The sequence below is a fragment of the Lobosporangium transversale genome (genome assembly GCF_002105155.1).
Source record: "Lobosporangium transversale strain NRRL 3116 chromosome Unknown BCR41scaffold_50, whole genome shotgun sequence".
Classification (NCBI taxonomy): domain Eukaryota; kingdom Fungi; phylum Mortierellomycota; class Mortierellomycetes; order Mortierellales; family Mortierellaceae; genus Lobosporangium; species Lobosporangium transversale.
The window spans coordinates 154,781-165,409 of NW_019029028.1; the positions used below are offsets into that span (position 1 = coordinate 154,781).

The 10,629-nt window shown below is 39.4% G+C and overlaps 6 protein-coding genes across 6 annotated transcripts; 3 read left to right on the plus strand and 3 right to left on the minus strand.

Moving 5' to 3' along the window:
* Positions 1 to 911: 911 nt before the first annotated feature.
* Positions 912 to 1,200, plus strand: BCR41DRAFT_361739 (hypothetical protein; the record flags this gene model as incomplete). Its single annotated transcript, XM_022025596.1, has 1 exon — positions 912 to 1,200. A coding segment is annotated over one exon (170 nt), but the record flags the coding sequence as incomplete, so codon positions are not given.
* A 729-nt stretch (positions 1,201 to 1,929) lies between these two features.
* BCR41DRAFT_361742 (50S ribosomal protein L32) lies at positions 1,930 to 3,234 on the minus strand. Its single transcript, XM_022025597.1, has 2 exons — positions 2,868 to 3,234; positions 1,930 to 2,342 (listed from the first exon to the last, which is right to left on the minus strand). The coding sequence occupies exons 1-2, from the start codon at positions 2,955 to 2,957 to the stop codon at positions 2,037 to 2,039; spliced, it is 396 nt and encodes a 131-aa protein (XP_021877103.1). The 5' UTR covers positions 2,958 to 3,234; the 3' UTR covers positions 1,930 to 2,036.
* Positions 3,235 to 3,987: 753 nt separating this feature from the next.
* On the minus strand, positions 3,988 to 5,759 carry BCR41DRAFT_361748 (hypothetical protein). Its single transcript, XM_022025598.1, has 7 exons — positions 5,605 to 5,759; positions 5,439 to 5,491; positions 5,209 to 5,357; positions 4,962 to 5,128; positions 4,754 to 4,877; positions 4,624 to 4,666; positions 3,988 to 4,491 (listed from the first exon to the last, which is right to left on the minus strand). The coding sequence occupies exons 1-7, from the start codon at positions 5,632 to 5,634 to the stop codon at positions 4,059 to 4,061; spliced, it is 999 nt and encodes a 332-aa protein (XP_021877104.1). The 5' UTR covers positions 5,635 to 5,759; the 3' UTR covers positions 3,988 to 4,058.
* Positions 5,760 to 6,029: 270 nt separating this feature from the next.
* BCR41DRAFT_361752 (hypothetical protein) lies at positions 6,030 to 6,910 on the plus strand. Its single transcript, XM_022025599.1, has 2 exons — positions 6,030 to 6,348; positions 6,463 to 6,910. Exons 1-2 carry the CDS (start codon positions 6,346 to 6,348, stop codon positions 6,709 to 6,711), a joined length of 252 nt encoding a protein of 83 aa, XP_021877105.1. The 5' UTR covers positions 6,030 to 6,345; the 3' UTR covers positions 6,712 to 6,910.
* Positions 6,911 to 7,299: 389 nt separating this feature from the next.
* BCR41DRAFT_327609 (calmodulin) lies at positions 7,300 to 8,058 on the plus strand. Its single transcript, XM_022021661.1, has 2 exons — positions 7,300 to 7,486; positions 7,642 to 8,058. Exons 1-2 carry the CDS (start codon positions 7,484 to 7,486, stop codon positions 7,882 to 7,884), a joined length of 246 nt encoding a protein of 81 aa, XP_021877106.1. The 5' UTR covers positions 7,300 to 7,483; the 3' UTR covers positions 7,885 to 8,058.
* Positions 8,038 to 10,120, minus strand: BCR41DRAFT_389564 (glycosyl hydrolases family 18-domain-containing protein; the record flags this gene model as incomplete). Its single annotated transcript, XM_022028136.1, has 6 exons — positions 8,038 to 8,794; positions 8,886 to 8,922; positions 9,003 to 9,193; positions 9,300 to 9,432; positions 9,521 to 9,722; positions 10,079 to 10,120. 6 exons carry the CDS (start codon positions 10,118 to 10,120, stop codon positions 8,038 to 8,040), a joined length of 1,362 nt encoding a protein of 453 aa, XP_021877107.1.
* Between the last annotated feature and the right edge of the window lie 509 nt (positions 10,121 to 10,629).

Below are 10,629 nucleotides of genomic sequence, written 5' to 3' on the forward strand. Positions count from 1 at the left end.
TTCAATAAATCAAGAGTCCGAAAATATCGTGAATGTCAGTGAACCTGTTGCAGAACCATTAGCAGTTCCAGCTGAGACAGATATTATCACAGATCCTGTGCCTGTCCCTGCATCAGAAAAAGAATCTGTGACACTACCAGAGCCATGCCCAGAACTAACAACATTGAAGCCCGCTAATGATACGCCGGACCTTTTGCAAGAAGGGCTTGTTGATACCACCATGACCTCTGTTAATGCCTCAGCTGATGCATCATCAACAGGTGACACGAAAAAACGGCCACACGATCAGAGTGAGGATCCGCTATCAGGCTTGGTAGAAAAGGGAACAACTACTACATCTACTCCAGCAAAAAAACTGAAATCGATCATTAACAGGGAAGAAAACGAGAAGGTTATTGCAGCTGCAAAGGAATCGGTCGAGGCTGATGCTCGCCGTCGTAGTACTGCCCCTTCACCCTCACCAATATCAACTTCAGCTAGGGAGCTCCCGAGCTCTACAGCCTCAATCCCCATCATTTCAGCTACCATTGAGAAGAAATCTCCAATATTAAACACATCGCCCTCGGCGTCTACTTCGCCAATAAAAACGACAAAATCAGAACCAGGCCGGAGGTCTGACATGAGATCAGTCATGGAAAGACAAATCAAACTGGCGGCTTTTGATCGCAATCCTACTACTCAGCCTGCTCATGATATATCAACGTCAGGTATATTAATGAGATCTTATGGCAATTATGGACCGCTACCAATCTAAAGTGCGTACTCTTCTATTTCCTTACTTTTTTTTTTTTTTTTTTTTTTTTTTTTTTTGGCAGATGTGGTTTCCACAGAAGAACCTAAATACCCAAATGCTACTCGTGCCTTGGCGATTACAAATTTTGTCCGACCATTGACGGTCAATCAAGTGAAACGGATGCTTTCAGAGTTTGGAGAAACTGAAGTGTTATGGATGGATAGTATTCGGACTCATTGCTATGTGATAGTAGGGCTCATCGTTAATCTTAGTGTTCCATTTTGCAGACAGGCAATTACTAGACATGACTGGACCTATTACTTTATAAAACATACTCACCAACAATGATTTTGTATCTACTATAAATGAATAGTTCAAAGATACAGCAGCAGCTCAAAAGGCATATGCTCAAGTGGATGGGCAAGTCTTTCCAAAGGAAACCGGTAGACCTCTAGAACCTCATTTCATTACACCAGAGGCAGCGACGCGTAGTATTGAAGCAGCTGAAGAAGCCCAGAAAAACGGGAAAAAACCAGTTGTTTATAAGGGAGGACCAGTTGCCCCGAAACTCGGTGCTCCAATTTCTATCCGTAAGGATGACGTAGAAGGTATGGCAAATATATGATTTTATTGATACGCTGCAGTTATAAATAAAACCATATCGAATAATACTGACAAGTCGTCTTTTTTATTGAAAAAAATAATAAAAAAACGCGTGCAGTGATTTTCAAACGTGACAAGGTCGAACAGACACAAGTTGTGCAGCCAGCTGAGTTGTTCAAAATGACAAAGACACAGCCAGCCTTATATTACAAGCCTGTCAAGGAACCTCCTGTTGCCCCAGTAGGTCAACAAATAGTAACTACATCAGCAGTAACACTACCTTCATCTGCAGCAGTGGCTGCAGAATCCAATTGAATGATTCGCACAATAAAGCGGAACTCGGACATAATCCTCCATGTAAACATAAATAGACCTGAATGGCATGATCTTCAGCTCTGAGGAAAGTTGGAAAAATATAAGAATAATGATAATTGAACCCAGAATCAAACATAGGAAACAGCACCATCTTTTCGTCCTTTATTCTTTCTGATATTGAGATTTTGATTACTTTGTTTGGTTATTGGATGAGATATGGAGTCCAAAATCGAAGAAAGCTGCCGAGAGATGTCTGCCAAGTTCCTTAATTACACTTCTTTTTTTCCCAATTTTGTTCCTTGTATTATCCAATAACTTAGTCAAAGCTGAATAACAAACATACAGAAAGACAAGAGGAAAAAAAAACTAGAGAAATCTTTGTTTTTTAAGCCTCGGTTCTGACGCGAGCATTGGCGTTAGTGACCTTAATGTTGAGCTGCTGGGCACGCTCAACAATAGCGATGCGGTTGCGAGACGAGACGTTATGAGCAATCTCAGCAGCAAAAGTGCGGTTGTGCATCAGCAAGAGGTTCAACTCGGCAATGTTGGAAACTACGAACTTCTTAAAGCCAGAAGGCATCATGTGGCGGGTTAACTTATTGTTGCCATAACCGATCTTGGGCATGGCAATCTGGCCCTTGAAACGGCGACGAACGCGGTTATCAATACCCTTGGGCTTTCTCCATGATTCCTGCATGAGGAAATAAAATAATAAAAGAATGCATTAGTTGCTGTTATTAACTGAAACTAAAGTAGAGCTCATGTATCGCCTTTCTGTGGTAGTTATCATTCAATAATGTCTGTTTTTTTTTTTTTTTTTTTTTTTTTTTTAGTAGTCCTGCCTAATAACATTATCCGCATGATTATTGTGTCGTTATTCCGAGTCCTATAAGCTCCATACTTATTTGTCGATGCTTTAGCATATTGATGTGGCTATCCGATCACTGGTCGCATCGCCGCTCAATCGTACGATTGTAGAGTGAACTCTCACAATTCAGTGTCAACTGAAAAATAAGTAATGCAACATGACATAAGAAATAATAATCTCCTGGAAAAGCTCGCTCTGTTGCAATATTTTGAATATGCCAATCCTTCCAGTTCTTCTGCATCTTACTAGAGACGAATAATCCTGCCATATATAATTTCCTTCCTTTTGTTTGGTCATTTTTATACCCTAATGTTAAAGCTATCCTTGTGGATGAGTAAAATTTAGTACCTTGACAGTCTTGTAGCGGTCAGACTGATGACGCTTGAAGGTAGCGGTGTGCTTCTTCACGATGGTGTGCTTCTTGAGGGGCGTAACCATTTTTCTATTGACGCAGGATAAATCGCAAGTTCCCAAAGGTATTTTGTATTGTCAGTTGATGAACTTGGTATGCATGTTTGTAAGAGGTGATAAGGCGATGGTTTTCTGTCTACGACCTAAATGTCGATAATATTCCTGAACAGTGCTGATTTCTAATGTTGGATTGTTTATCAAAAAGACATTATATAAAAGAGCTGACTAACATGTTGGATTCCCTCAAATTCGCCTCATTACTATCGTTTCAGCGTAAATTTCTTAAGGTCATGGTCCATGTCATTCACTCTGTTGCGCCTCATTATAATTTAGTCATTTGCCATGTGAAAGTGCTGCATCGTTGGTAATATTGCAGGCTATGTTACAAGCTATTATTTCCTTTTCCTTTTTGATAATAGTGATCATTATGTTGCCCCATGAATAATCTGTTGATGTTCTCGTTCTTGGATGTTATCGACAAGCTGATCGATGGTATCGATATGTCCTTTTTTTACATCCATTGAAGTTAACATGACAATGGAGTCCCCTCCATTTTGCCCTAATTTCCAGTTTCGGTATGAAACGGTCACATACAAGAAAAATAAATTTCAAAGAGGAAGATCCGCATATTTCATTCAGAGAAATTCTTTTGAGTAAAAAAGGCGCGCCACTAAGCCATTTTTGAGTACAACAACCATAGTCCACAGAAAAAAGATTGGGCTTTCAAAGGTCTAGTGCTTATTATGGAGACCTCCAATGTTCAAAATGCCTTATAGAATGCATTCTTAATTATCCTCTACAACCCTATTCCAAACATTATCAATACGATCACCCCATCACAGGGAACTATCTTTAAAGTAAGGCACCCATAATGTTTATTGTCGATTAGATTTTTTGGCTTATCATGACTTCCTGATTTGATATCTTTGCCAATCAAAGACTGATATGGCCGTTTTTTATGGTGCAAGACTTGTTCATGGACATCACAATTTACAAAGCTGATGAGTCTTTTACAGATAATGTCTCCATGGTACTATTGCTGAGCAATAAGCAGAGTCATAAAGTTGCTCACAAAATGGGCCCTGTTCTATTGTAAACTGTCTGGCATACATCTATAACGTCTATAGCCTAATAAAATATAGAACGTGTTCTGTGCACCTTGACAGGCCTCTGACCCAATGTCAAATTGAGCTGTGCCGCCTTAGCAAAGTCCCAGATAAAGAAGTCGATCAAAATTGCATTTACGGCCCTCATGACTGGTAGTGGCATATCCTGCGTTTCAGTTGTTACCCGTGCCTGTGCTTGCTCCAACTCCACTTGGATTAGCTCCAATATTCTGCGACGGATCAACTCAACAGCCCAAATAGAGTTACCTCGGATCTCAACTTCCAATGGTGATCCATTAGGGAGCAACTGCCCCTGGTTGAGGATCTGCAGTAGCTCGGGTGAGTATTGTAGGCAGTGAAAATGATACAATGCTTGAGGGACACGGTAGTCAGCAAACATCGTGATCTCGTCAATATCATAGAACTCCCCGTAACTCTTATTCTGAAAACAGGCCCTAGAAGTTAGTTCGCGTTCAATATAGAATGAAATTATTAAATTTGTAGTTGATGTGAATAGCGTTAGAAGTGTCAAAAAAAAAAAAAAAAAAAAAAAAAGACAAATAAAAGACTAAGGAGGCGTCTATTACCAAAGATCGGCAATGAGTATTTGGGCGCGTTTATAAAATTGGACTAAGTTGTAGTTTCCACGCAAGGAGGAAAAAAAAATCAGTATCAAAAAAGAATTGCACGACAAACACTCTTTTTCACTCTACCCACCTTTTCGTCCACAAAATTCTGTCTCATCACGAAACGAAGAAAAGTTGGATGTGATGATATCAACCAGTTTCAATGCTGATTTGTCTGCTTGAACAATACAGTTCTTCAAACTTCCATCAAATTTCTAGGAAAATCAGTACAAAAGAGTGTTATAGAAACATTGGAATTACGACGCACTAGAAAAAAAGAAAAAAAAACCTAATCTTACCTCAACGAGGACCCGACCAGCCTCGCGTATAACATGGATCCTGTCTTGCAGCAGAGGAATCTGTTCGATAGTGTCTGACCTGAAAATCCTCTTTATTTCTTCATCTGGTAGCTTTTCTTGTGAAGCGTAGAATGAAGGTGTTGTGATTGGAATACCTTCATGTAACGCTTTTGAAAAGAAATAATTTACTCTGAGAAAACAAATTCCCTTTTAATTCAACAGGGATAAACTCTAATTGCGGAATTACCTCGGTTGATTGCAGCTACCATGGACCAGTAACCTGTATATCCAATGCCATCGAATGTAACTCGATAACGATCTGGGTGGGGTACACCCGTGTCGTCAATGTCGATCTCGGACCAAAACGAAAAGTTTAACAAGTCTACTAAAAAAATCCTGTCGAACAATAAACAATAGTCCTTCGTTAGAATCTGCATGAACCGAGTTGAGTGAGTAGCAGAAGCCTAATTTTAATACCAGTCGACAGTGCTTTCGTTGCACTCCTTGGGATTCAATGGATGTTCTTTCCACTAGTTTTTTTTTTTTTTTTTTTTTTTTTTACAAAAAAAAAAGAAAAAAGTGAGAGTTTAGGCTTGTGTAAGAAGCATGCTATAAAGCGCAGTGTGGATTTTGCCTTGAATACCTTGCTTGTGTCATAATGTGTCTTCTTCATGGCTTCAAAGATCTACTCGTATAAGTAAGAGATTAATCACGATTCATTTTGAATTTTCATTACAACAAGTTGTATATGAATATACTTTTGCGGCGCCTTGCTGGATCCCATCACTTGGAACGGTGACATGCTTACTATGCTTTTATTATTATTGTTATGTATTATTATTATGATGATTGATTGATTGATAAGGTAAGCAATATTGTTTGTGCTGAAATACAAGTACAGCATACTATTTTGGACACAAGCGGTTTACATTGTGAATGAATTCTGCACTCTCGAGAACAGGATTGACAATCATTGTGTTGATGATGCAAACAAGTCAGAGAAGAGATTAATGTATGGTGAAATTCACTTTTCTCACAATTGGAGACTGTGCTCACCCAAAAAAGAAGGTCAGTTTTGACTGGGCAGAACCCATGAGCAACTTTGGTACTTGCAGCCTGTCAACGGCGCTTTTCTTTTTTCCCTCAGTCCAAAATCTAGTCCAATTCAATGGTTTGGTTTTTTTTTTATTGACGTATTCAGCCATCAGGTCTTTGGTGTTCTGGTTTTTTTGTCGTTGACTTGTGCAGAAGCGCGAGAAAAACCAAAGTGTTTTCCCATTGAAGTTGAAATAAAAGCAGGTTTTTTTTCTTCTTTTTTCCTTTTTTCTTGCTGCTCAATTCAACTCGACTCCTCATTCTTCATCTACTTAAATTCACATTCATTATGGTAATGTTCATTCCTATACGATGTTTAACACTTCATCTTTCAGGTTTAAATACCTTGTCGTACTGACTTCTTTTTTTTTTTTTTTTTTTTTCGTGTATTTTCGTTGCGAAACAGTCTGACCAGTTCTCAGATACGGAAATTGCTGATCTTAAGGAGAGCTTCGACACCTTTGACCGCAATAATGATGGTTCCATTAATCGTCGCGAACTGCACTCGCTCCTTCACATCGTTGGACACAAGGTCAATGCCAAAGGTCTTGAAAACCTTTTGGCCGAGTACGATGTTGACCTCTCAGGCAGTATTGATTTCAACGAATTTGTGCAACTTGCTCAACAACTGATCAAGAACAAGATCAGTAACTAAACAAATAAAGCAAAAGCAGGACCTTTACAACACAGAACTCCTTGAGGAGTTACACTGCCAAATAAGTTCTGCCAGCCATGTTATAATTACATATATTTTTCTTTCTATTATTCTGTTACAAATGAGAGAATGAAGTGACGGTCTGAGCCTCGATACGAAATAAATGTGTAATCAACGTTCTGTTGAAAGCGTACGAAACATCATGGCACAACTGCTATAACTGTGCTTGATTGTTACTCTGTACATCTCACCCAAAGTATCCACGACAACGAAATGAAAAGACTTGACAACGATGTAGAAAATGGTAAACTAGGAGCTATGGTGTCATCATGGAATTCAATGCTTTTTGTTAATCGCGACACATTTGGCTGGCTCTCAAACGATTCATCCCACCGGTCTTCAATTACTTTGTCCAGACCAGCGACATCATCTGTCTCTGTTGCACTTTAATATTCAATATCTAAGAGCTGAAAAAGGAGTCAGGGGCTTAAGAACCTATTAAAATGAATGGTGTTTCCGAAGAATTAAAAAAAAGTTGCAGGAGTCTAGAAAAGTTCGTCCAACGGTGGAAGGATGCTGAGACCCATGAAAAAATTAAAAAATAACCTATTTTTCTCATTTACTTTATATCTCATCTCCCATCCCTTTCTCTCTTTCTCTTTTCTCTCTCTTTCACTTTTTCCTTTTTCTTTGTTCCCCTGATATTCGAGATCACTTTACTTTGTGCCATTCCTCGCGATCCTTTCACTTGTCAAACATCTATTCTTCCATCATGGTATGGGGCTATACAGACTATTTTACGAATGCTACACAATGTTCCCAACCTTTGCGGTTGCCCTAAATATCATCAAGAATTTTTGCATCTTGCTGTGAAATATACTTTTTGGAAATCAGCCTAATTTCTTTTTCTTTTCTTTTTTTTTTTAACAGTCGTCGTTAACAGAACAACAAATTGCCTGCTTTCAGGAGAGTTTTGATGCTTTTGATAAAAATGGAGACGGCGCCATCAGTCCTACAGAGTTGCGCTCGCTGCTGCGTGTAGTGGGTGAAAGCTACAGTAAGGATGCTGTGGAAAACATGATTCGAGAGTTCGATACCGACAATAATCGACATATTGACTTCCAAGAGTTTCTTGCCTTGGCGAGCAGATTGATGAAGAACAAAACCGCATAGTAGTCTCTGATTGCTCAATGGGTCTAAATCACTCTCATCTTTATTCAACTCATGTGCTCTTGTTCCTTTTCTAAGCAGTTGAGCTCATGCACTATTAAAGACTCCACATTATTTATTTATTTATTTATTTATTTATTTATTTATTTATTTATTTTATGCAAAGAAAACAATGCCAAGTGCAATCATAACCATCATATCGACCAAAAGTCTCGCACCCTTCTTTGTAGAGACACCGCGGGCTCCAGCGCTGGTCTTCTTCGCGCCTTCATTCTTGTCCTTGTTCTGACTTGCAATATCCTGAGATTTACCATTAGTTGAGTTCGTATTCACATCAACGTTAGTTAATTTTCCTCCTTGACCAAGATTCTCAACCAAACCCTGGTGAATAGATCTAGTCAGCTCGTGGTTGGCAGAATCAGAGTCCATGGACCAAATACTGACACCTCCAAAACCGATCTTCCCTAAGTAGCTCATTTTGTGCTTGAAGGTTTCTGGAGTGTCGTAACCCACCCACTGGTCATGGTTCACGACCATGTACATGCACTTGCCCACGTCATCCATACGAGGCTCTTGAGTCACTTCCCGATCAAAATGATCAGAAGCACGGGCTTTTACATCGACCGTCTGGAAATTATTTGACAACTTCTTGGCTTCAAAGTATGCCATGGCGCCTTTCTCTTGACAACCTTGCTTACCTGGCCCAATAGCTGGAGATCCAGGTGCGGTCTTGGTTTTGTCCTTCAATGTAAACGTAACGCCAGATAACGAAAGTCCCAAGTTGAACTTTTTGGGACTAACGGATTTTGGAGCCATGGACTTGACAGCATCATCAACAGAATAGCCATGATACTTGGTATTGTTTGCAGTGTCAAAAAGTGGCGCAGCACAGAAAACCATATCTTCCCATTGCCTGAAGAAGATTGAAAGATTTTTTTTTAGCATCACATCTTAGTACATGACTGAATAAAAAAGGCGTTAAAATAGCGCGTAAAATCCCATACCCATGAAGGTTGTAAGCCATGATGTTGAACCAGTCAACTAGAATGGAAGAAAAGATTATAAAGGTATTTTAGCAAATATTTTGTGAAAACTAGAGCTCCCCCCTTTTTTTTTCTCACCATATTGAGCAAGTTTGGGGATAAGGAAGTATTGGCCATGGAAGGGTCCTCCGGGTAATGCAATACTGACGATCAGCCGCTGTTGGTTTGCTTTCAGCTGTTCCGCATTGGCAGCTTCGCGGAACTCGCGTACGAAATCAACAAAGTTCTCTGGGTCATTGTCATGGCCTCCTCGTAGCTTGTCTGATGGACTTTTTTTTATGTTTGTTTGTTCATTAGAGAGTTCAGTATTCATCGGTTAGAATTTATGAAGGAAATTGTTTAAAGGCAAGAACTCAAAAGATCAAGGTTACATACTACTCCCAATCAAAGTCGATTCCATCAAAGCCGTATTTGCGGATATAAGAAAACGCTGATTTAATGAACTTTTGACGATTGGCCGGTGTAGAAACCATTTTAGAGTAATGCGCCATATCCATGTCCCAACCACCTTTTTTTAAAAAAGAAAAAAAAAAATTAGTGTTGCTCGCATGGTTTCAAGAACGGATTTATGTTCAAGCACATTTTATCTTTCTTACCCACAGTGATAGCAGTTTTAAGGGTAGGCTTCTTGATCTTGAGGTCGTTCAATTCTTTGTAAAGCACTTCATCCTCAGAATGCTGTATTTCGATTACTCCATCGGCGTTGATCATTGCGAATGCAAAGTTGAGGTGGGTGTACAGATCATAAGGTAACTGGGCTGGAGCGAAGGCTGGATAGTCTGGACACTCTCCAGCAGTCTATTTTGAAGCAAACAAACAAACCATCAATAAAGAACCCCCCAGCAGGAAGTTTTAAATACAACGTTGTCAGTAAATTGAGATATAAAGTAGTTCACAGATTAAACAGAACGATCGGTCTTCTCCAATATCGTATCAAAATACGTGGGTAGTTGAGATTTTATATTACTCATATTGGTAATGAGCTGTTCATAAACTGCCATGGGTATTAATGGGGAACCTTTGGTTTGAGTCGCCTACAGAATCATTAAACGGATTTGGCGCTTGCTTTGTGGGTGCTGGGCAAAGAGAATTGCAAATGGGCAAGTAGGCAGACACGAGAAAGCAGGTGTCTCCACAAATAAATTAACTATTACCTTTCCATAGTATCCAACAACGCGCTGTGCTTGTGCAGCCATAAAAGGAAGCACGAGCGCCATGCTCGTGACTAAAGCAAGTGGCCTCATTAAAGCTGGCCGCGTTTATTGTCAAATTTTAGTTTAGTTTTTGCGTGTAGATGAACTGCAAAGGTGGTATATGTAAAAAACTCAGTGTCGACTGAAGAATAAAAGTTGGGTAGAAGCAATAAGATGATAAAACTGTGGATACGCGCTGATATTTAAAGCTTCAGAACAGTCATATTCTTAGGAATAGGTGGCATAATAAACATTTTTTTTTTTTTTTTTTTTTTTTTAAAACCATGTCTTGATAGAGAATGAAGGGAAGCTTCTATGCTTTCACTACTTCCATATTCCAGCTTGACCGTTTATTTTTTTGTCCACAGATGTTACGGATGTGGCTACGGGTTTTGGAATAGAATAAATATACTCGAAGACAGACCAGTTGGTAACGCAGCCCTAAACGGTCCATGAATTCAATATTATCTATTCCTCCGATGCAGTGCAATTGGCTTGAACCTAGCTTTTGG

Coding starts and splice junctions, on each gene's coding strand:
- BCR41DRAFT_361742 (XM_022025597.1), bottom strand. CDS start 2,957: ATGGTTACGCCCCTCAAGAAGCACACCATCGTGAAGAAGCACACCGCT. Junction 2,343..2,867: donor ACCGCTACAAGACTGTCAAG/GTACTAAATTTT, acceptor TTCCTCATGCAG/GAATCATGGAGAAAGCCCAA.
- BCR41DRAFT_361748 (XM_022025598.1), bottom strand. CDS start 5,634: ATGAAGAAGACACATTATGACACAAGCAAG. Junction 5,358..5,438: donor AACGAAAGCACTGTCGACTG/GTATTAAAATTA, acceptor ATTGTTCGACAG/GATTTTTTTAGTAGACTTGT. Junction 5,129..5,208: donor GGTAGCTGCAATCAACCGAG/GTAATTCCGCAA, acceptor TCTTTTCAAAAG/CGTTACATGAAGGTATTCCA.